Here is a 25,736-nt window from a genome sequence, read left to right on the forward strand (position 1 = left end):
AGGCCCTGACTCTGTGTAAGCCCTGCTCAGCAGTAACAAAAACATCCCTGTATTATCAACACTGTTTTCAGCGCAAATCCAAAACATAGCCCCATAATAGCTACTATGAAGAAATTAACTCTACCTCAGCCCAAACCACCACACTGGTTGTGTTCAGAAAAACAGCATGGCACTACTGAAACTTTCATGAGTAATTTTTGCAAGACCTAGAAGCTTAAAAAAAAAATTAATAACCCCGAAAGCATAAATTCTGCATTAATTAAGGAGTAATTTCCCCAGAACAGTTTCCCACTGCCTGCTGAGGTAGGCTGAATAGGTGTTCGTGTTCTGGTTTTGAGAAGTATCAGATAATGCTAACCATAGCCTAGTTCTTAAAATGAATGCCTTCCATAGACAATTCAGTTTTTTAAAAATATTTTATATCTTCCATACACTTACTAAATCTTTCTTAATTTATGAGGCATGGCAATGTCACACCTCTTTGCCACCAGCTGTTAGTAATAAAGAAGAGAGAGCTTAGAACTGCAGTAAGTTTGCCATCAGCTGAACCATTTCTTAATCTGAATGTTCTTGAAAATTCATTGAAGTTCCATTGCCAATATGGGAAGCATCCATTGTTGTAGTTGCAAGTTTACATCAGTGAAATTAAAATAATTGCAAATAAGTACAATATATAAGTATGTAAACAATTGACATTTATGCCAAAGTGGAATCGTTATTCAGCAGCACTTCTTTTGAAAAAGGAAGAGATTCAAACATATTGCTATTGAAGAGGTTACACTACTGTTCTCTAGTAGTGATAGCTGTCCTTTCTTCCCCTCTCTTCTAATTCAAATTTTGAAGAGTGATCAGTACTAACCCTATATGATGGTTAAGTGGTATGTCTGATTCATTTTAAATGAGGTAGAAGCCATTCTTAGTATCACACCAGGTATATGGAATCCAGGAAATCCTTCCTTTTCCACACAGGTCACTTGTAATGGAGAACCAAGGTCAACAGTTTGCTTGTGAATAGCTTTCTGATTTCTAAATCAAATCTTTACAGGGAGACCAATTATTACATTATTTATTTAGATTTATTTCAGTATCAGATGCTTTTCAAAGTGTCTTTATAATCACTGCATTGCCAAGATAAAACACCGGAGCCTTTTCCAAAAGAACTAGATGAAATGAAAGTAAACTCCTCAGAGTTCCAAATCTCCTGGCTGTAGTGCTTATGTCTGAGTGACTGACTTATTTCTACCTCCCTCAAAGCCTTCAGGAAGGGAAGAATGAACTATGAAAGAGATCTTGCACCAGGAACTAGCTCTCTTAAACTGAGCATACACTGTATGATAGTAACTTGGAAACGCGTAACACCACTGGCAGCACAGCATTCATCTGTCATCCTGGATAAAAACAGATTTAGAATGCAGTGTGTTGTGGGTGGCTCTGATGGCTGGTCGTTCCTCAGGTAGAAAGTTCAAACTGAGGGTGGGTTATGCCTGAGGGGTCTGCAGTCATGCTGTTTGGACAGCGCTGTAGGCATACTCTGAAGGAGATCCAGCTTGACAGGCAGCAGTGCAAGGTCTCAAACACACAGATAACTGGACAACAACATAGTTGTGTTCGGATTTTGTCTCAGCAAACTTACCGCTAGCTCTGTCTCAAACTGAAACTGGAGCAGCATCAGAACTGTGTTGTCACAGAGCTGGGTGAGACGTACCTGAATGTCACCTTGTCTCTTTTGAGCTCATGCTATCTCCACAATTCCTCAAAGTTGTCTCAGTGGCTCATAAAACTGCTGAAATTATTTGCCAGGAGTTAAGAACCCCAAATTTGTGCGACAGAAATGAAGGAAAGAATGCCACATCAACGCTCATTAGTCTGAGTTGGTGACTTCTGGTGGTGCCTGGTTTGGATTTTTACTATGCTGTGTCTCATGTTGGGTTAATAACAGCTTGAAAGGTCGCCTGGACAGAAGAAGTGGCCAATGGGTCTCTATGGTAGCCTGAAAGGCAAAAAATCACCTTACTTTACACACTGTGCCTTCTGTACACAGAAGAAACACCACTGACACCGTTACACTCTACTTACTTTATGTGAAAATGTAAGTCAGGAAGGTTAAATGTGTTTCAGGTTTCTGCTTCAGCCAAAAGATTCTGTCTGGACATGGCATCTAGCACCAACCAAATATTTCTTTCGGAAAGACGTGCTCAGCTTTATATGACACCTGCCTTGCTGGGATACGGTATATTTCAGATTGGTATAATGACTCAATATGTTTATATTTCAGTGGTTGAAACGGATAAATCAGAGTATTTTATTTCATGGATGGGAAAGCAGGTCTTGTCATCAAAATGAACTTTGAATGAATTATGTCAGCGATTTGTAATTTGTCTGAGGATATGGAATTTCCTGGGAGAAGTTACAGGATTACGGTGAACTTGAACTGTCAGGAAAACTAGTGCATTTCATTTTGCAAATAACAATTCATGTGATAGTAACATGCTTCTCATGTTTGCTGCCTTGCTGTGTGAAAAGGTTTTTTATTTTTTTCTTTTCCCCTAAATGGAACTATTTTCTTTCAGAATAACTATGGAACTTTTGTTCTTAAATTCGTGTACACTGGAATTTGAGTATTACTTGTATTTGCAGACAAAAGCTGCTTAGTATCCAATTTCGTACCTGCCTTAACAATTCATTCTTCAGTTGGTCCATTTCAGTTCTGCTCCCTGATTCCTTTAACACTGAAAATGAAAGATTAGGCAAAACCTCGTTTCCAGTGACTTTTTGCCTGTTCTTGTTTTTTGGCATGTGACTTTGCCTGCAGCTTTGTAAGGTCTACCTTACACTTTCTACTTGACTATTAAAGTGACTACAGTGACTACTAAAGCTTGGTGTTATATTTTTTGGATGATAAAGTAGTCACATAGAAGTGCATGGCTGATTCTGAAATTGTCATGTGAACAGGACAGAACTAATGAAAAATGTAGATCATGTGCAGCTTCTGTTACCCACTCCCACACATTTGAATATTGTGAGTCAGTCAGAAGAGGCTGTAAGAAAGAATATGTTTACATTTCTTTATATATGCTGTTGTGTGTTTAAACACTGACTCTTGATGTGTTCAGTTTTTGCTTTGTAGCCATGAGAACTGGGAACCATCTTCTGTTACAGGGAAAGGAAAGCTGTGATGGCTGGTATGGTTGTGTGAGTCCAATATCTAGAGCTTTAAGACCAGCATCATGAGAGTTGATAAAATCACAGAGGCTGACAACAGAGCACTGCTTCCACATTAGAATAGGAACAATATCAAGGATATGGAAAGAACTGTAGATAGTTTTCATAATCTAACATATTTTCCATACATGAACTACTGCTTGGCAGGGTAGCAGGTTCCTCAATGGCATTACGAGGACTCCTGCAAGGTCACCTGTTTACTGCGTTCCAGTGACAATCTTTCTGCATTTCATGGTAGTACTTTCTTGTCTGCTTTCGACTTCTTTCCACAATAAATGCTACATAGCACTTTGTCGTATGGCTTGCTCAAGATATTTCGATGCTTCTGATCCAACAGTTGTCTTCTACAGTTCTTTGTGTAGAGCCATCATGCATAGAAGATACTGACAGTAGGCTGTTAGCCCTAATGATATTTCTTTATTGGGAGAACATCTGTTAGGTTTGTGGTGACAACAGCAGGAGATATTTTTGTCAAGTGCTTATGCCATGATTCAGGCTGTTTTATAGACTAGTAACTTAGATACTTTTTGTGTCTAAAAGGAAAATTGCATGCTACCATAGGCTTTTCACCCATAAATCTTAATGTAATCTGTCATTTCTGTGCTTTAATATGACAGGCATGTTATTGAAATTGCACCCATGAGATCAAATTCTCCCTGGATCTTGCAGAAGATAAGCTGTGAATTTTGGTCCAATGAATTTTTAGTCTTTCTTTAGTCAGATGGGACTGTATTTTTTTAAATCTTACTTTTTTCTGCCTTTGAGGTTTCAGAAAATCAACTGTGAGCAGTCTGATCCATCAGTCCTAGATAAGTCTAGGATTTTTAAAAAAATCTGGGCTGAAATTACCTCAGAGTTGCTTCATGGTATATTTTCTCTATTGCAGTCATTACTGAAAGAATGGCAATCAGGTAATCAGTGGTTAATGGCATTTCATTAGGGACAGAACTTTTTAGCTGTCAGAAGAAATTATGGGAATGTTTTTAAGCATCCTGTATTCTGACTATATTCTCGTTTAATACAAAGCCTGATTGTATTAAAAGCGAATGACTCGTTGTCTTAAAACCCAAACACTGACATTTCCTAACTACAATGCAGACAGTATTTAATTTAAAAAAGTTTTTCTTAAATCGTGTTTTCTAACAACAGGGGTAGGAAGGGAACTTGCGCCAGTATTCTTCAGGTATTGAGAATATGTTTTGGTTCAGTGCTGTGCTAAATCTATTTTACACCAAAATCTCCAGCATTTAGAGTTGGTTTCTTTCAGTCTGCCTTCAAGGATTCTGCTTCTAAGTCTTCTTGCCTTCCCTTGGAAAGGGAGATACATACAAGGTACCTCAGTCTTACAGACTTACAGAATGATTCAGAGAAACTATTGACTACAGAGAGAGTTGAGGGAGAGTGGTTTCTTCTCTTGGAAGCTTGGAGTGAACCAGGTGAATAAGCATGTAGCACCCTTGTTTCCTTCTACAGGCCCATTTTTCTCTGAAAATTCCATTATTTATGCCTCTATTCCATTATTTATTAGAATTGAGAGAATAGAGCGTGTCTGAAGTTCATGCAGATACCAATGGCATTAAAACTGGTGCATATATTCTGTGTGTATTGCAATATTTGTTGGCAAGAGGAAAAGAAATAGTATCAGGGAATGTATAAAGAGTAGGTGTAATGCATTTATGGTTATCTATAGGACACTTTATTAAATTCTCATTGATGATATAGGAGCCATTGGCACTAATTCTAGTTTTATTTCATATTCACCACAGAAATTTATGGAAAAAACCTCATGTAGATGTTCAAGTGATAGAAAACTGGCAAAATTGGAAAACTGGGAAAAAAAAGTTATACTTGCTGAGTCACCGATGATTTTAAAGAGGTTTAGTGTTTTTCATGAGGTCTTTTTCTGTAGAAGGGAAAAATACAACATGCAGTTTAGTTGGCTATAAATATTTACTTTGCTATTATACAAAACTAGGAATTTGTGGTGTTTAGAGAAGCATTTCTTTCACAATCCAACATTCTTTTCTTGAGCAGTTACTGAAAGCAAATCTGGATACAACAGTCCCTTTTAAGATCAGTGGTAGTAAGTTGTCAATGCAAAGATTGAGGTTTATTGTTGTTTTCAGGAGTTGACAAGAAAGATGTTTGAGGTTCTCCTTTAGTATGAACATTTGCCTAAAGTAGCTACTATCCACAGTGCCAATAGACTTGAGAAAAAATTTCTCACAGAAACACAGGAACATAGGAAGCTCAGTGTTTTCATTGGCACACATTTAGTGTTTCTCCTAGGTTAACTCTGAGGCATCTGTGTAATGGTGGTGGTAACTCTGCTCTCAGTTAGACACTTGTGCTTGGGATGATTAAGATCTCACGTACTTCCAAAATATTCAATATCACCTCCTCTTCACAAAAGGAGTCAAAAAAGTTGATGATGAATACTATTTCTTTGTGTTTTCTCAATTCTTTGAGAACAAAATTTGTTGTCCGTTGATAAGTTTTTTACTCCTAAGACAGGTTCTTTGTGGAGTCATGGGTCAGCATTTGTCTTGTATTACACTGGATAGAGTTGGGCACTGTTGCCTGGTATTTGTAAGTGCTTCTTGACTGGGAGTGATTTCTTTAGGGAAATGAGCTGGATTTACATTTGTCCTGAAGAAACTGAGGGTCAGCTCCCGAGTGCCCTAATCATGGGGCTGTGTAGTGGTAGTCCTGCTCCCTATTATCTGGTCCAGCAGAACTGTGTTCTTTTTTACAGAATATCACAGTTTCAAGAGAAAGCGTGCTCTGATTCAGGAGAAGTCTGTTCAGGTGTCTGTGATACTCTACCGAGTTGTAGATCTAATTTTTAACTGGTTCAGGCTGAAGAGGGAGTTGAACTCAATAGCTCCATTTCCTGTGGGAGCACTGTAACCACTGTGCTGTTAGAAAAGGCAGTTTTATGCCATTTTTATTTTTTTTTTTTTTTTTTTTGGCTGTGCTTTCAGAAGTAGTTATGGCAGCTGTGTTTTGGGAGATGTGTGTTCATAACAGAGCTGTTATTCCTCTGTTACCTGCGCTTAGACCTCCCAAGGGGGCCTAATACAGGCTGTGAAAACCAAGGTTATGGAATTCAGGGAAGCCTGCCATGCATAGCTGCTAAGATGCTGTATTCCAGCATGACCAGAAGCAAAACTTCAGGCAGACCTTGAAGACTTTAATATGAAAATGTAGGCGAGTGGGCACTGCAGGAAGTTACATAGTCAAGCAGAGATTGTCTGAATGTCACTTGGATTTGGGTTCCTAAAAGTCACCTACCTTCTTATCTTTATCTGTGCTTTCATATTTGAGGTGTTACTTGCAGGTAAGGGCAGTAATTTAGCTGAGATATCCTGAAATCTTGGATTGCAGAATTTGCAACTTCTGAATAAGCTGTTAAGAAAAACACTTCTGACAACCAGTTAACTCTCTCCAACATTCTTTGTATTTCTTTTGTTGTGAGAAATGGTGATGATCAGATTACAGACCTTGTCATCTCATCCAGGCTGTACATTTTCAATAGACAGAGCTACCACTCTTATTCCCACCCTAAGCTGGCTGTTTCAGATGTTCAGGTAACTCCACCATCTTTAAGTTGGCCATCAACTTACATCCTGCTGCTAGATAAGCCCAGTAGTACGACACTGTTGAGGCTGCATCACTGGAAGAGGACGAAGGTTATCAAGGGAGATACTGCTGGCACTTCACACCATATTGGTACCATACGTATTTTCAGTGTTGCTTGGTCTTTACTTGGAAGAGTAGAAGTAACAAAAAAAGTCACATGGGACACTGCAGTGGATGGATCTCAAGGAGGTCAGATAACATGCGATGCTTAGCGGTATCAGAAAAGGTATCCAACTGCACAAATGCAGTTTTCTTAATTTCTGCTGTCTGTATAGTGTCTGCAGTGTCTAATAACCAGGGGTATCAGAAATAGATGATAATTCTATTATAAGCAAGGAAAGTTTCCTTTCAAATAGTCTTTGTGCCATGCCGTGCTGGAACAAGACATTGCAGAATGATGAAAAATTATGCTGTAAATCCCACTTATGCCTACAGTCTTCTCAGTCAAGTCAGTAAAACGTGAGGTGCAGGAGTATAAATCTAGTGTCTGTGCAGCAATTCCTTAAGAAATAGTTTAACTTCCATTTGTGCCAGTCAGTCTGGTAACCTGTTCTTCACAGAAAGGCACTTACAGCAGAGCCAGCCAAAGGGATGACCCACAGAGACTGGCATTTACGAGATTAATAATATATATGTTGTAGACCTCAGTCTCTTGAGGTTCTTTGGGGAGAGGCTGTCAGTGTCATGGATGCATTTACACTCTTGTGCCCTGTCACAACCAAGTTCAATGGGATTGATCTTCCTGACAAAGAGGATGAACTATTAGTCATCCTATGGGAAGAAATTTTCTGGAATTAATAATCCTATCATTCAATTTCACCTTATTGTAGGGAAAATTGTAATTACTTTTAGTCAGTTTTGAATAAAGATGTATTAACTTCATAACAACAGTTTCAATCTTGCTATTAAATATTAATTTGGAATTTTGTTTTTGTTTCTGTTTAAAATGTGTGACATTTTTCCAGAGTATGAGATTATAGTCTTAATGGAGTTATGTTTAAATATATATATTAAATACATGTTTAGGCTTTTGCAAAGGTTTGAGTTTTTGTACCTTGTGCAGCTCAGTTAATTCAGAAAATAATTTTTCTCTATTCTATATTCTATTTATAGAACATAAAATATTACTTTCAAACTCTATAGAATACTGTCATAAGTTGTAATTTTGTAAAGTACTTAAAAAATGAGACAGCATTCGTGTGCATAAATGGAACAATCCTTATCACTTCTATTGTCACTTAAAGATTGTAATAGTTTCTTGATTCCTTAACAGAAGAAACTTAAGAACGTGGAGCTCTTGAATAATTAGTAATGGATTATTTTTATTCATAAAATAAGCTATGTTTAGCCTTATTGCTTAAATCTAATATGTATTTTACATTTTTTTAAATGAAATACCTATCCAACTTCTAGCTCATCAGAAATGTTTAAAAATTCCAATGAAGCTGTAAGTGTGTGGATATTGGGTGAACAAAACTGTATTATATGGATTACACTAGTCTGTCCACCAAAAAGAAAGCTTACATACAACTTTCCATTAAGAATCTAAAAGCCATTTATAGTATATATTTAAATCCTCTAGCTGTTCTGTGTGGTGGGGAGGTGTTGCATTAATGGTAAGAGTCTGAAGAGTGGCTGGGGGGAGACCCTACCATTGAGTCACGAGGTTCAGACAGGACCCCCTTGCTTTCTAAACTCCTTCTCAGAGAGGAGTCTAGGTGCGGCTAAGTCCAGTCTTAGTCTCAGACTTGGTCAACGGTTTATTTTCTAAGGGTTGTAGAAGTAACCAGTCCTCAGAGTATTTGTTGTTAGTAACAAATTTGCCAGGTGCCCTAGCCTGTAGCATTCAATGAGAACAATCGCGGCTAGATTAATGAATAGTACGATTTATTAAAGCAACAGATACAGAGGTTCTTTGGATTACTGGTGATAAGATTGCTGGTTACAAGACACACACAAATACTGAGAAGATGAGTAACACTGCTAGGCTGCAAATGCATTAAGCAAATATGAAGCATTGGAGATTTAAAGTGGAGCTATAGAGAGGTTTCTAAGTTTTCCCCGGGAAACAGTTGGTATAACCAGATGTTTTGATCTTACCCAAAGGCATCCCAGTGGGGGGGGGGGGAAGAGGTTCAGCCCATCGACTGGTCCCAGAAGTCAGTGTGGTACGTGATGGTATCTTCCCCAACACCCTCTTTCTATTCAGACATTTTTTACTATTTTTTATCTTTCAGGTGGAACTTGAGTGACTCTAGTCATACATACCTTTATTACGATTAGCGTAAAATTTCCTCGCTTTACTTTTAAAAGCATAGACTAGAAGAAATTCAAAGCGCGTGCTCAGTGAGGGGTGGTCACATCTTAGAGGCGGGTAACTTTTGGGATGGAGGTGTGTTTTGGTATTATGATGATATTATTATGAGCAAAGTTCACCAAACAGACAGCATTTTGTCAAAAGTATGACAGACTGTCAGCCCAGGGTGGCAAATACGCAGCGTACCAGCTCCATGGTACCTCGAGTTCCCATTTATCACAGAGCCTGGCTGTGATGCCTCCACACTGCTCCACCCTCTGGACAACTCCTCTTAGAGTCAGTACGCCAAGTTCTCCTGGCATTGCTGACATCTGTGGTTACTAGGGAACTTAACGGAATGGATTCCTCACATGCCAGCTGCACTTCACCCTGACAGCTTCTTCAATGCTGTACCTTTTCTAAAAACATAAGTTTAATTTCTAAGTCACCTCCAGCCATTATTCCACATAATCCACCCTGTGACTATAGTCACTCAAGCTTCACGGTCAAGCTTCATGGGATTTGGGATGCACTGGGTGTGTCACATGCGTTCTTGTGGTGAGGATTATCGAGGACATATATATCTTGCGGGGACATTTGGTGACACAAATGTTTCATCATGATCCAAAGTTTAACATACAAGGTAACTGTTAAAATACAACACAATATGATAAGTATTAGTAAAACTATGACAGGATGCAGCATCTTTTAAAAATTCCCATTGCGGTCGGTGACCACCCAAATAAAGAGTCCCACCAGTGGTGTTCTCCATCCTTCTTCACTCTCTCTAAGATGTGGTGTATCTCCTCTGCATCATGATGGAGAGTAATTAGAGTTCCTTTTCCATTGTTCTGAGCTCTTTCTAGCAACTGGGTCAGATCATCATGTTGCAACAGTTTTTTCACCAATGTGAGATCATTCCAATGGGGGTAGGTAACTAGCCTTGATATGACATGTAGTTAGATTGTAGCAATTGGTAGGATGTGACAGGAGCTGAATAATTAAAGTCACATCCCATTATGTTAGTAAGGTTACAAACACAAATATTAGAGTGATTGTAAGTATCTACAGTGGTGCTGCCTACAAGTATAGAATCACAAAGGGTTCTCATACAAGTGCATCGTTTCCCAATATATACAAGTACAGTTTCAGGGGTTTCATTTGGTTGTATTTCAAAATAGAAAATGTTTTGTTCAGTGTCAAGACAGATGACTTGGGCTTTGATGGTGTTGCTCTCACAAATAAATCCTTGTTGCTCCTGCACAAAACACGCAGCAACATCAAGGGTATCCCATTTGTCTTCTCTTCGTTGGGCTATGCTCGATGTTCTAATGGGTAGAGTACGCTCAGTAATACAAAATTTGGTGAATACCATGTTTGTTGTGGGATATTTTGATTCCATGGGTTTGCAATGTCTCCCATCTCCATTCATCTTTCAGGTATGCCTCATTCTCATGCATGACCAGAATAGCAAGACTGAGGCCTGCCTGATTTTCTAGTGATCGAACACTTTCACTATAATTTAGAAGTGCACGATCCCAAAGATCGTATGTCTGGACCAGAAGCAATGTACTAATTTCAATTAGAAAGAAACCAGTCATGGGGGAGTCTTTCCCGGACAGGTTGTGCCATAACAAGGAGTGATTCCTCTAAATATAAAAGGAAAGGAAGCATGCTCGGTTGAGTATACAACTGACAGGGTTGTTATTATATTGTTTAACAGTGCAAAATCCCATAGAATATTCTCTCGGCTTAGTGTGAACCTTTGGGGTGATGGTATTAGCAGATACACAAGAGGCTTTCGTTTTGGGGCAGCCATCTCGAAGGCTGGGCAGCTCCCTGTATCAGCGTCACAATCTCGGCAATGTTTGGAACTGCGGCAGTTAAAGGTGCAATATTATCATATAACTGTTGGTGACCCAATGTGAAATACCATTGCACAGTTGGTTTCTCTACTGGCCACACTGGTGAATTATAAGGTGAATGAGTCCTTTTGATGATGATGTCTCTTTCCTCTAATTCTGTTACCACCCTGTCAGTCCCCATAGTTGCTGCTGCTGGTAACGGGTATTGCCAGACATTGGTGGTACGAGAGGCGGGTAAGGGTACAGGTGTTTCTAACAGACTCAATTTCACTATGCCCGATTCCTTCTCATTTCTTGCGAAACTCCACACAGTTCTATCTAGGAGTTTCCACATCTGCCTACGCAGTATATAAAATCCTAGAATGTTAGTGAGCGCTGCACCAACTAATATCTCTGCCTTGGCTAGTCTTTGTTCTCCTAGCACCCAGAGTGAAACTTTCGGGGTAGTGCATTCCTTTTCCACACCATTGATTCCAGTGAATTTAACCCTGTGCTGGCTAGGTTGTATGCGATCTTGGGTGTTTGCTGCAAATAGTTTGAGACTATCAGGAAGACTGTGAATAAGAGGGGTTAATTTAATATGTATTTTACATTTTTTTCAAGTGAAATGCCTATCCAACTTCTAGCTCATCAGAAATTTTTAAACATTCCAATGAATCTGTAAGTCTGTGGATGTTGGGTGAACAAAACTGTATTATATGGATTACACTAGTCTCTCCACCAAAAAGAAAGCTTACATACAACTTTCCATTAAGAATCTAAAAGCCATTTATAGCATATATTTTAATCATATAGCTGTTCTGTGTAATGGGGAGTACTGCCGTTGGAAACATAAGGGTAACTAATTGACACCAGAATGATAAAACTGTGCTTTTTTGTTTTTCAGGTCTTAGGAACGGATGAGGATAATATGGGGGATGGTTGCTCTCAGAAACTGGCTTCTGCCAAGTTCCTTCGACTTTTGTTCCTAATACTGATTCCATGCATCTGTGCCCTTATCCTTTTGTTGGTGATCCTGCTTACCTTTGTAGGTGAGTGCTAATGGAGTAAATTGAAACATTTTTAATTAAGGAGACTAACACTGAGACTGCATATTCAAGTGGTAATGTAATTGTGGACATTAAAGTTATATCTTAGCACATCTACCTAACAAACTAATATACCTAGTACCCAAGTACTTAGATACCTAGTACCTAAGGTACTGAAGATGAAACCTCTTCTGAATGTCTCAGAGTAGATTTTTGAGGAGCACACTAACTTGAGCATGTAGTATGTAGATGGTTTCCAGCAGTTGTTTTACAAGTACAAACGATATTTACGTTAGAACTTTAGATCGCTGTCAGTGGAATGGAATATTTCTCCCTTTATGTCACCCATTGGTGTGCAAATCTGATATTATTTTCAGGTGAGAATTTATAAGTAGCCAGAAATCTTTTGAACAGCCTACAAAATATTACTGTTTAACTAAGGAAAAGTATGTTAATTTCTTCTAAATATAAAATATGTATCAATGCAGAACCTCAGGTATGTTTTGTGGAATCTTATTCCAGGTATATTAGATTTCATAAGGGCGTATTCTGTTAACGAACTCTGTGTCTGTTACAGAATTAATTAATTAATTACATTAAATAAATTTATTAAAAAATAATTTTAAAAAGCCTTCCCTTTGCTACCTTTAGAGAAGCTGACATATCATTAAATTGCTTCAACTACAACATGAGAAAGACAGTAATGCCAGGTTAAACCATCACTTCTTGAGGGAAAAGAAAAGTAAAAAAAATTATCTGCTTTCAGTGCTGAGGGTTTCTGGGATTTTTACTTCTTTGTTTTGTTAATGAGAATATTTTCTAGTGGAGCTTCCCTAAGTACTTCAGAAGCGTATCTAACAAGTGGTAATGCATGAGGTATACAGATATAAATCTATTTTCCTATTTTAAACTCCCAACGTCAATACACGTCAACTCTTTGGTTAAACAGTTGGCAAGCACAGGAAGAAACTAAACACATCTCAATAGCACATTCAGCACTGTCAAAATCAAGACAACTTAAATCTGTTTTCTCAATTCAGTCGATAAAGGATTTGTAACAAGACATTATAGACCTGTTCTTTTCATTTAGCTTAAGTGAGGGAGGTAAAAAAACCCCAAAGCTAGTGAATGTTATGATTGACAAGTAAGTCTTGGGATGTATCTTTAAACTAAGCAGTCTGAAGTGGACTAAGATCAAGTCTGTCTGGCAATTAGGGAATATGATGCCATTCAATTTACTTTCCTTATGTTTAGCATTCCATTTGTATCCTTCATATCCTCTGCCCTAGATTTTCATTCTTTGGTGAGAAAGCAGATAAAAAAGCAGGTGCCTTTACGTCAGCTCTACTCAATCTCCTCCTCTGAGGCATGTATTGATATAACACTCATTAAAATGTATGAAATCTTCTGGGGAAATAAGACCTGTTCCGATCCTGCTTACGTAGCAAAAATCAGGACTGTCATCCTCTTAAGTCAATGTAATTACTGTAGGGTGAAGAATAAGGCTTGGCCTTGTTACCGAAGTCTAAAACTGGCAAAGCTCCCTTCAGCACCTTTTGTATTAGCATGATTATAATTTAGTATTCTTCTCTCTCAGTTAGCAGCTTTCATTTATGTGCATTGATAGCCTAGAAAGAAATATATCTGATGACTGGAATTAAATGAAGACATTCTGTGGGCATCTTTAAAGTGTGTGTAATATAGTCTGTTCTGTCTATTGAGGATATACTATATCCACAATAGTAGTTATATTAATTTCAGGTCAATAATAACTGAATTCTGTTACAGTCTAATACTGGTATGATGACTTACAATATAGGAAATAAGTTGACAGTCCTGACTGGCTAACACAAATTATTCAATACATAGGAAGTTCTGTTCTTATTTTTTCACAAAATGGAGGAGTTAAATTCTGTGGTTGTATCTTTCACTGGTGCTTAAAACATAAACAGAGAGCTCCAGTATATCGTTTAGAACCTTATGAACTTTCTTGATTTGACCTTGATAATGAATTCATCGGAAAATTATGCAGTTTATATTTTGCAAGAAAGTATTTTGTTTCCTGTGTTAAATTTGTAGGTAATTATTCTTTTCCTTCTGTAATACTTTTAAATTAAATGATGCATATGCACATGAAAAAGTGTGCAGGCACCTTAGAACTTTCTTATTGACTTTGCTTACCTCTGCTTTGTTGCCTCCACATCACTGCAAGCTCTGATGTTGAAGAAATTGAAAAGTTGATTTGGGTGGAAGGAGACAGGAGGAGCAGTACAGTTATATTGTAGTTATAGAGAATGTCCTAGTCAAGGTGTGTCATGGAGGCATGTTTTCAGAATGTCATTAACGAACCTTTCAAAAATCATTTACCATCGAAGTATTTAAGATGCAAAGCCCTTGAAAAAGTTATTTTGTTAGAACTGTGTACAGAGAAAGGACAAAACAAGTTATCAATAGAGGTACACATTATTTTGACAAAGTTACAAGAGACTTTTATGGTCCATAGAAGAAAATACCAAGCTGAGTTGTTTAGCTTTGATTTCTCTTCAGTACTTACACTCTAGCTCTGCATACTCTTCTGTCTCTCATCAGGAGTACAGCATGCTTGTCAACCTGTAGAAGAAAACTTTGTAATGAATGAATGTTGTTTCAGTTGCTATGAAGGAAGTCTAGCCTTTAGACCATGAGCACAATAATTTGTTGATTTGTGTTACATCAGAGGACAGGAGAGCTTTGGAATGGTGCTTGCTTTGGTCTGCTGAAGACCTAACATGCAAGATCTTGACCATGAAGACCCAACTCAGCAATATAAATTTGAAGGGAGGAGAAAAGGCTAGATTATTCATGACTAAAATGACTGATATCTTACATTTCCATCTGACCCCTACAGACATCAAGAGCCTTCTAATAAGACTGGTCCATATTTTTTTTCTGGGGATTATAGTTAGTATAGTATAGTAAATTTTCATGACTTTCCAGAAAAAGAAACAACAACTGAATCCATATTTTGAATAGCTAAATCTTTCTTTAAAATGGAGAGATGGAAGATCACCTTCAACTTGTGTTAGAATCTGTAATCTGTGTCCCATTTTGCTTATGCTGAAAAAAAAAATCCTTAAGTAATGAATAGTATGCAAACATTACAAAGGTGAAAATTAACGCGTTTGTAAGAATGAAAAACCTCTGGCATTTTCATTCTTTTCCTTGCAGAGGGGAAATCTTCTAAACCACTTGAAACATTGTTTTTAAAATGGCCTTCATGACCGATGAGCATTATACCAAATTGAAAGGTTTTTTTGATTGTACTGTAATTGCTCACCATTGCAATTATTTATCTGGGAAAACAAAATGCTTTATACTTACAGTTCCATAAAGGAAAATAAATTATATTTATTTTACAGTGGTAATTGCATTCCATGGTAGATGTCCCATTCCTTCACATCATAATCCTCAACTCATTGTCTTCTACCACTTCATGTTAACAGCCATCTGCAGCTAATGCTTCGTCTGTTGTATTCTGTAGAATTCAGAAGAAGTCTTGTAACACACATAAAGGGTGATTTCACATATGCCAGACTTTTACAGTCCAGTTGTTATTTTTGGGCATATGATGACACTGTATGACCACATCAAATGAGCCTGCCTTTCAGGCAAGCAGCATACCCTCTTATCTATGCACAATGTTAGGCGTTCATGCATTTTGCAAAATGATACTTTAAAAACCTGTTAGTCCGTCAGCACTGGTGGGAATGAGGATTATAATTAAAGTCTCTAGGATGCACTGTTGACTATGGGTATGCAAATAACTGAGGTTTTGGTTCTCTCACTGTCCCTACATTATCAGCATGCACTGTTTATATTTTGGCTCTGACATGTATTTTGAGACTAATTTTGGTTCTCTGTGAGAATTATTACAAGTGTTATGTGTGATGGGTTGTATTTAGCATTTTTGTCTTACTCTCCTTAAAAACCTCCGATACCTGCATTTTTATTATTCTTGTATAAGTGTGAAGCAGCCTGGGCAGTTCTAAACCATCCTGTTGTTTGGGAGATCTGTAGCAAGATTCTATCCACCTGAGAGATGCTGTCAGTGCTCTTGTGTGTCACTCATTGAACAATGATCACTACTATTACCTTATCTGGGAGACCTGTATTCTCCTTTGCCTTCCCTTCCTGAGAACACAGAAGGTGCTGTGTCTCCTTCACAGAGTAAACATCAGAAAAAGTACTTTATAGTAAAACTGCTGGGCTTATCTTTGTGGCTGTTGGATCTTCCATATTCATAGGGTAGCATGCATATGTCAAGACTTCTGTATCAATCTGGGAAACCAGCTGGACTCTGGAATATCTATTACATTCCATATATTCCATATATATAATTCATATATATATAAAAATAATTATAAATAAGGAACTTTTCAATTTGGGAAACAAGCTGGACCTTGGAATATAATAAATAATTATAAATAAGGAACTTTTTGCCACACAGAGGAAGGTAAAGTTGCAGTGTGAAAGGATCTTTATCCCTGAATCATTTGGAGATGCTGGTAGTTCTCCAGGGGATGTCGAGCCTCGAGGCATACGACAAGTCCTCAAATCTAAAGTGACTAGCAGCATGGAGATCCAAAAGTTATAATTGTGAAAGCAACATGATATATAAACAATTCCGTTGTCAATCAATGACAATATTTGCTGCAAGACAGGTGTCTAAATTTAGGAGTTTAACAATAACATATAAATAAACCCTTTAGTCCTGGGAGTTTTTCTGATGAAAGATGGTCATCACCAGCTAAATGATCTGCTGTTTTTTTAACTTGATCTTGCCAACACAGCTCTATTATGGGAAATGTTGAAAGGAGTGTATTCCAGAGCAGCCTGTATTTCACCCATCTTTAAGAACTGATTTAGTCTAGCAAGCCTTCTTTACTGATACACCTGGAATGTTGGAAAAAAAAATATGCTGTGAATACAGCTCCAGGTCAGAAAGTCTGCCGTGAGACATCACTGAGGTCAGTGGGGAATTATTCTTGTGATCTAGAGAATAATAATGAAAGTCTGGCAGTCCACCCAGCACAGATGGACAGAAGGTCACAGTGACTGAAGCATGGATTCTGGTGTGGCATAACTGATTCCCAAGGAGCCCATGGAGCTTTATTCATTAGCCAGTGCAAAGTGAGTGTTTAATACAGGCACAGAGTTCAGGATTGGTTTCTGAATTGCAATAGAGCCATTATGTGTATGTTACATTTCATTGCTTAGGTTAAGAAAGCTTTATAAATAAAAATTTCTACTTACATGACACATTGTGCTCAAGAGACAGGAAAAAAGAAAGACACCAGATAATGTTTTTTTATTAGACCACAGTGTTATGGCTGTAACTGGGAACTTTCAGGCAACAGCCACTGTTAATATGAAAGGTAGCTACTGTCTTCCCCTCCAGCCCTTTAGTAAGATTGTGGTATTTTTGCTGAGACTTTGTTGCGTGGAAGCCAGAAGTTGATGAATTGGAAAATCTTTCGTTTCTGCACAGGACCTTAGGAGTCTGGCTTTGTTCTGCATCTTCTTTAAAAGATGCCTTCCACAAAGTCATCTTTTGAGTTCTGTTTTGTCTGGGAACTGATCCATTATTTGCATGTCACCTGTTCAGTTACCAGGAAGAAAAAAATAATTACAGCTGACCTCCTTTTTGTCCCCTTGGGCAGCTGGTAAGCAGTTTAAGGTAGTGTCTTTGCTTGACAGGAGGAGCAGGATAAAATGTATTACTGCAGCTTGACTGATGTGCAGTGGTTTGGTATGCTGTGGGGACTCCATATTATCAGTGATGGGCCCATTTCTTCAGAGTGCAGAGTCACAGGGACAGACCCTGCAGCAGAAACCACAGTGGGTACATGCTGGCTTGTTGTAGTGGTGAGCCAGTGTTTTAGTAACTGTGTAACTGCCTCATCCATTACACATACTTTGGTAGGTGGCTTTGCTCTGTTTCATTAGCTTTTTAAACAAACTTGGTCTTTTTGAGATTTCCTGGTATGAACTACTAGAAATCACCCCCACTATACACTGCCAAAATCTCAATTTAATATCTTGAACAGTGTGACTATTTCTTAGATCTCATAACTGTCCATTTGAGATCTTTAAATAAAACACCAATTCCCCAATAGTGAATAGCAACTGGAAGATGTTCAGTAAAACTGTTGGCAAAGCATCGCTTTGAACTGAATGAACCTTGTGCCAGTTCGTTTTTGTACCAAACACAATGAAGGCCAGCATGCAATACATTCTGTCATCTGGATGTGTCCAGCTGTAGCTGGAGACACAAATCCAAAACGGTTACAGCTATTTCCCAACTAATGAAATATCTGGCTTAGGATTTACTGTCTACAGCTCTACAATTTACTGTCTACAGCTCTGTAAACTCACATCTGAAGAACAGTTGGATACAGTGTGCGTGTATACATGAATTAAATGCGTGTTCTGTATGTGTTGTATGGCTGTTAGCAGACATTGATAGAGAGTAATTCAATTCTCATTACTGAAGAGATTAAAAAAGAACTGATTATTTTAAAGCGTCACACTGTTTTCTTAGGTATCTTAAAAATCAATAGTTCCTTCAGGGCTTTTGATGCTATAAAAAATCTCCAGTAAGTTATTTTAAGATTGAACTTATACAGTAGCATTTTTGGGGAGGGAAAGGATCAGAGTCAAAGCAAATGGGAGCCTAACTCAGAGTATGAACTTTATAGCTTGGAATTAAGTGCTTGGATTCCCTATCGTGCACTGGGAAGATGAGGGGACAGGGGGGAAAACAAGGTGACTCAGGAAGGTGATCCAAAACCCTCACATGCTAAGTGGAAACAGAGATGTCATCTAAAGCTAGCCAGTGGGGAATGCCAGATATCTATGCCTACCTTTCTCTAGGGCATGTGCTCATGCTATTTTGTGGAGAAAAAAACACTATTAAAAAGAATTTTAATACTACTCATTGTCAGCTGAGATGATTCAACTGGGAAGGCCTTTTGTGTAGAAGAGGTTCATTGTGTGGTACACCTGTCGAGAAGAGAAGGGAAGTTGTTATCACTAGGAAACTGTGAAGATAGAACAAAAAATGCTGTTGTTGGAAAGATGGGTTGAAGAAGCAAACAAGCATTTGGGGGTCTCAGTGAAAGAAGTAAATGACCTTCTGGTCATAGCCATTTGTATGTTCCAGAAAAAGAATTAAATAAGGCTGAGTGGGGAAAGAATAGGATCCAGTGGGTAACTTCAATATTTTCCTTAACAGCATTTATTGGTCCACTGTATTAAACCAAAAGGGTTTTTTTAAACTTCTTTCAAGAGTTTAACTGTCTTGTAACGTATTGCCTGCTATTCTGCTGAGTGATATATAAACGGCTAATCATTTTTACTTTAATTTTAAATCATTATTCATGCTCTTTGGGACCAACATTTTCCAGGCTTTTCCTATTTTTGTGTTGAGTGGAGGAGAAGAGATGAGCCTAGGGAGGAGGAGAGAGAATGTGAAAAAAAAATCTCCTCAGCTATTATTGAGTTATGGAAAAAAATTATGGACTTTTCCAAAGGAGTAAAAAAAAAAGCTCATTTTAACTTTTTGAAAACTACAGATAAAACTACTGAACTTTGAAACTTAAAACAAAGTAGGCTTCTGAATCATAGAGAATCAAAGCATCCAAGTAAAGCTACATATGAGTGAGCACAATTTCTGAGCATGATCAGTCACAATTCCTTAGATTTCAGCAAATCATATTCCTACTGGTCCTTATTTGTGAAACCGGAGCACAGTTGTTCTTCCCATTTGGCCTGACCAGAGGACTCCAGCAAAAAAAAAAATATGCTGCTGAAATAATTTGCAAGTGGGAGATTTTTAGTTGCTTCTGTAAAATATATGCGGTAAATTACTCCAGATCCCAGTGAATTACGAATATTTGCTGGTGGAAAACCAGAAACCTTAACATGTGTATATATATAAAGTTCCCCTGGGTTCTTCCAGTAAAAGTTAGACACAAACATTTACTCAGTTAGTGACACTGGAACCAAAACGACCCAGGCTGGATAAACGAGGATATGGTAAATCCCAAATGGTAACTAATTTGACTGAACCCCATTATATTTCAGGAATAGTTCAGGAGAGATGGTGGTGGGTGTTGTGTGGACGCAAGAGTCATCTGTATCAAGCAGCTAATGAAGGATCAGATCAATACAAAAGCATAGGAAAGAACAATCTACACCTCAGAGTGGGAAAAAAAAATCTGTGTGATCTGCCTTGAGTTCAGAGGGTTTGTAGAAAACAACAGGAGGTGAATTCTTGCTAATGAACTTCAGGTGTGACCATATTTTTGGCTTGAGGGCCTGTGTAGCTAGCAGTAAGGCTGAGAGAGAAGAAAAGGAGCTGAAAGGATAAGCAGAAAATTCACTTCTTTCCACAAGGAGCCCAGCTGGAGGAAGCCATGTTTTAGGCCTTTTCTTTGGATTTTGGCTAAGGAAAGGCTGTTTTAGTTGTGTCCCATCATTGAAAGGACAGATATTCTTTATTCCCTCATTTTTACTCTATTGTCTGGAAACAATATAAGAGGCGTGCTTAAATATCGCCGTTAGGAGTAGATCACAAGAAAAGCTATTAAAATTATCATTTTTAGCCAAAGGATTGAAAAACAGTTGGGAGATAATTTGTTTTGAGGGATTTTGTAATCAAGTCTAGCTGAACTGTGTTCATTATGATTGTTAAGCTCTTCTACATGACTAGTTAGTGGCAGAAGTTGATTCTGCTATTTAACAAGAATTTCTTATACTGTGATACAGAGTGGTACTTCTAGCATTAAATTTAGTATTTGTAGTTTTTATTATAGATAACTGAGTTATATCTCCTCTATATGTTTGAGATGCCTTCTTTATTATTGGATTAATTAAATATTTCAGTAATAGTCACAGGTTAAAAATAGTTTCTCTTAATATTTAGTTTGAATTCCCTGATGTTTATGGGATGCATCTCCTTAGCGTTATGCAACTGTTTTGATTTGTGAACTATGATTACTTGTAACTGTTCAACACCTACAACTAAGCAAAGTCTGTATTTGTCTATGATATAATAAACGAACAAAAAAAAATGCAGCAAGTTCTTAACATTTTGGACACAACTATATATGTAAATACAGTATCAGAGAAGAGCGACAAAGAACTCATGGACCTGTACAGTGACCTACTACAAGTAAGGTTAAAACCTTTTAGTTCATGGAAGTGTATATTGGTTTTTCTATTTATCCTACAGTAGTCATAGCTTTTGTTTTGATGTGCTACTATTATTTTGTTGCTACATGAAATTCTTAACTTTAGTTCTCTTTAATTTTAACTTTGAAATAAATATTACTTTTTAAATTTGTGCTATTATATTTATTAATAATCTTCCAGAACAAATTGGTAACACTTGTTACCAGGTTATGGTAATTTTGGTGCTTTTTTCCCTGTCTTCCAGGGGTGTTAGAAAAAACATGCTTTTATTCAAATGGAAGTGAAGTCCTCACAGTTAACGGTGACATTGAAACTTCTGATGTTCTTTTGCCAAACATGGTTGAAAACAATTCCAAGACTGATCCCACAGTGAATCTGAGCACACATCCCTCTTCCTGGACCACCACACCTTTATCCCACACTGACCAAATGAACAAGAACTCAAATATATCTAGAGAGACTTTCCAGGAAAATTCATTTGCTCTCACAACTCAAGCCACAGTGCTCAGTCCTCACCCTGCATATGATGCTGCTTTGGCAGAGGGCTCTGAAGACAGCACCCAGCTGTTTGCCACTGCAGAGGAGGCAACTTTGTGGTCTACAGATGCATCCTTTAACAACGCAGAGACGCTGACCACTCTGCCAGTATTAAGTCCTACCCGTCCCTCTGTGTCACAAAAAATGGATGATCAGAAAAAAAGTAAGTTTACATTTTATTTGCCTCCATAATTCTGACACAAAAAGTACAGGGCATACTGTTGGCCTGCTTCCCCATGGGTTCCCATGAGTTCTGAGGAATGTGTCCGTTTTGGTAATTTATTTTGTCATGCGCATTCTATGTTGCAAGCAACTTGTTTCTTATCAGAACTTTTGATTGACCCCGTTGAGGAAGATGCAGTAAATTCTTTCAGGTACTTAAAAAATATTCTTCAATTGGTGGTAATCATGCATGCTTACCAAGGCTGAAAATCAGTTATTGCAGATGATATTCAGTTTGTAGATTTAATTTTCTATGTTTTTTGAAAATTATGTATGTGGCAAGAACCTTCCTGAATGTAATTACAGTTACAGCTTTTTTCTGTGTTAATGGAAAAGTTCTTCTCTACTATGAAGTGCTTCTCTATGTAGCAGTAAAGTTCCAGTGATGTTTCTAAGGACTACAACCAAAATGTCTAGATAGAATAACAATAATTAACTGTGATCAGTTGGTTTTTTTGTTTGTTTGTTTGACTATGAAAATAGGTGCATTTTATTAATGCCATGGTAATTTTATTGATTTGTCGTGTCAGTGGTAGTGAAAGGTTCCCCAGTATTGTTTTGCTAACAGCTGAAACACTAGGGCACCATATTAAAATGAACTTGTTCTTCTTGAACGGCGTTTCATTCCTTTGCTCTTGATCCCACCAGAGCACAAAGCAAAACTTATTCTAGGTCATAGAGAGATCTGAAATAGATGAAAGATAGTCAGTGACCTAAAAGTGGCACACTCTATTAAATCTCTTTTTGAAATTTCTGTAAAATGAAAATGAAGAGATGGTATCGGACAGTGGTGATCACTTCTGAAAGGCCACTGAATTATGTGTTATTTTGAGGAGCAGGTCTGTGTGTCATTCCTCTGCTGGATTCTGTGCTCAGTTCAGTTGTAAGACCTGATATGAGTTAATTGAGATATTTTGCTCTGCTGTTTTTTTTTTTTAAGCATTCTCCCTTCAGGAGTTTGTTGTCTGTCCGTCCATTCCCCCGCCCTGTTCTGCCCTGCATCAGACAGGCAGATAAAAGTTGGGAAACAGCTCTGTTATGTCTTTTTCTTGTTCTTTCTGGAGTGAAATAAAAATAGGGAAAACCTTTGAATAAGGCTTTCTTTTTTTAAAACCTGGTGCTCCTAAGAGATTCCTTTTGAGGGCATTTCAGTGATAGCTTATTTTCTCACTCAAGAATTAGCTTTCAAAAATAACAAGTTACTGTGAATCAATGATTTGTCAGTATTTTCTCTGCCCCTAGACTGTAGTGACTGCACAGGCCATTTGAATGGTGCAGGCTTTCTGTAGGTTCTTTTTGCTAAATGATTCTTCTTAAACAGATTTCTCTTATTCTCTCCCCCTGCACCCCAAACTCAGAACAAATGTGTATAAATGCACACTCATATCATATTAGCAATTCATGTATTTCCCTTTTTTAGTAACTTGGTTAATTATCACTGCACCAAAGAAGAGTGCAGAAGCATAGTGTGCTACACTACAAATACTTCCAACTCACAGGATTTTTCAGTAATTACTGTAGCAAAGGACGCCTCAAAGTTAGTGGCCTGATGATTAATGTTGAGCAAAACTGCCTGTTTTTCTTACTAGGTATTCTTTGGTGTGTTGTGGGGCCTAACTGTTCCTGTTATAGAAGATGGCGTCTTTGCATTGCATTCTTAGTAACTGGGTAGATATAGTATAGATATATTGTGTAAGATTCTGTGTTTGTATTTCTATTCATCTGCCTAATCATCATATTTAAGATACCTGGAATTCCAGGAAATTCCAGATGAAACAGTGTAAAACTTTTTTTCCCTTTCCTTATCACGTTGGAATGAGCTCTCTTGAGATGGATATAATATGCCTATGTGTGTATGGGAGGTGACATCTTTCCCTCCTAGGACATTGACACAGGGACTGTGCTATAGTGGCTCAGAACAATCTTAAGTCTAGATTTCTAAACTTTCAAATATTTGGGGTTTGGTTTTATACAGAAAGGCACTTGTACCCTATGAGGAAATATGCGGTACGTGCTGTATTCTGGTAAGTGCAGTTCATTCCAACAGCACTATGACCACATATATTCAATAGGGATGACTGCTTGGGATTCTACTGTGAGGTTCTTTCTTCTGTGTAAAGAGAAAAGGGGAAAAGATTTTCAAAGTCAAATTTGAAATACCAGAGGTTTCTTTATAAAACAAAAGCAACAACAAAAAAACCCCATCCCAAACTGAGATGCTTCAAGTTAGGTTTTTTCCCCCCTATCAGAAACATCAGGAGCTAGTGTGTTACCAATCAATAACCTATCAGTCTTTGATTCCACTTTCAAGTGTTTTGCTTATTTGTATTCATGTGGGCATTGCCTTAATTCTCTGTGTAGGTACATCAAAAATGTTAATTTATTTGGGGGATTCAGAAGATTTTGGTCTCAGAATAACTATGTGTTCCCATGGCTGTCCAGGGCATGGAGGACTAGAAAGCCAGCAGTTTTCATGGATACACAGGGCTCCTGACTACCTCGCTTGTACCTGGCCTTTGCAAATTAACTCTTCACACTCATCCTTGGCCTCTTTGATCTCTCCTTTCCCATTAAGCTTTGCTTCTTAGAGAGAACATGGTCTGATGTCCACAGGAAGTTGTTACATATTCTGATGTGGAGGGAGGTGGGGAGTAACTGGGAGTTAAGATATAAAGAAGTTTTGGAATAGTGAGACTGGAATAGCCTTTTGGAGTAAAAAGATTTTTTTTTGGGGACAAGTAAAACTTAATGAGCACATGGGAATGGTAGAGTAGATCAAATTAAGTCTCTTTTGCTTAGTCTCTGGATCCAACTGGGACAATTAGCACATGCCTAAAGAGGAATAAACTAGGACTAGCATACAGAGATACTTCAACAACATAAGGCAGCTGAGTCCAGTGATCTACAGTGAATCCTGATGAGTATTCTCCCATGAATTTATGTAAACTATTTTGAACCCATGTAAAATGGAGGTTTGAGCTTTTTTTAGGCATATCCTATAAGGAAATTAATCTCCAAATGAAGTGTGAGGCTGATGTTCCATCATCATCAGTGCACACTAGCAAATGTGCCATTGGCACACGTTTCATCTGGTTCAAACGTGAGGAGATGAATGCATTTCTGTTGATGTAGTAAGTATGTGTGACTTGGACTTTATGCTGGTTTTATGCAGGGTGCTAAAAGACGAATGATAGATCATACAACACAGAGACTGTCAGTGCAAAACCAACCAGGCAAAATTCTCTGAACACATTTGAACTGGCATTCATGTGGCTGTAATGTTTTTGGTCTGGTGTTAGTATCCCTAGCACTGATTTGCTTTACTGGTGAACCACAGCTTCAATAAAAGACATTAGAACACATTAATAAGAGAAATGATAAACATTGTGACCATATGGTATTCACTCAAGACTTTAAAATAACACAAGTAAGATATTGCTGAATTACTAAATGGAGAGGAATGAAATTTGGCACATATGACATGAATTATTTAAAAAGTCCTTGAAGCAGAAGGAAGTTCTTTGGCAGAAATTCTAGTGAAGAATAGATTAGTGGGTAAGTGGAAATGCATGATAGAATAAGGAGGAGATGAAGAAGTTTATTTTCATTTTTACAAGGGGAAGCAATGCCTCAAGTCTGTTAGAAAGTTATTTGAGGGAGTCAGTGAAAATGCTGGTTAATACAACATGG

General features: G+C 37.8%; 1 protein-coding gene across 1 annotated transcript in view; it reads left to right on the top strand.

The window, feature by feature from the left end:
- CORIN (corin, serine peptidase) overlaps window positions 1-25,736 on the top strand; it is a 171,032-nt gene that overhangs the window by 10,620 nt on the left and 134,676 nt on the right. The window contains exons 2-3 of the mRNA XM_075091557.1: window positions 11,912-12,056; window positions 21,532-21,987. Coding sequence (XP_074947658.1) covers window positions 11,912-12,056; window positions 21,532-21,987 — 601 coding nt within the window. The remainder of the gene's footprint in view (window positions 1-11,911; window positions 12,057-21,531; window positions 21,988-25,736) is intronic.

This window comes from Phalacrocorax aristotelis, chromosome 4 (assembly GCF_949628215.1).
Source record: "Phalacrocorax aristotelis chromosome 4, bGulAri2.1, whole genome shotgun sequence".
In the NCBI taxonomy this organism is placed as follows: domain Eukaryota; kingdom Metazoa; phylum Chordata; class Aves; order Suliformes; family Phalacrocoracidae; genus Phalacrocorax; species Phalacrocorax aristotelis.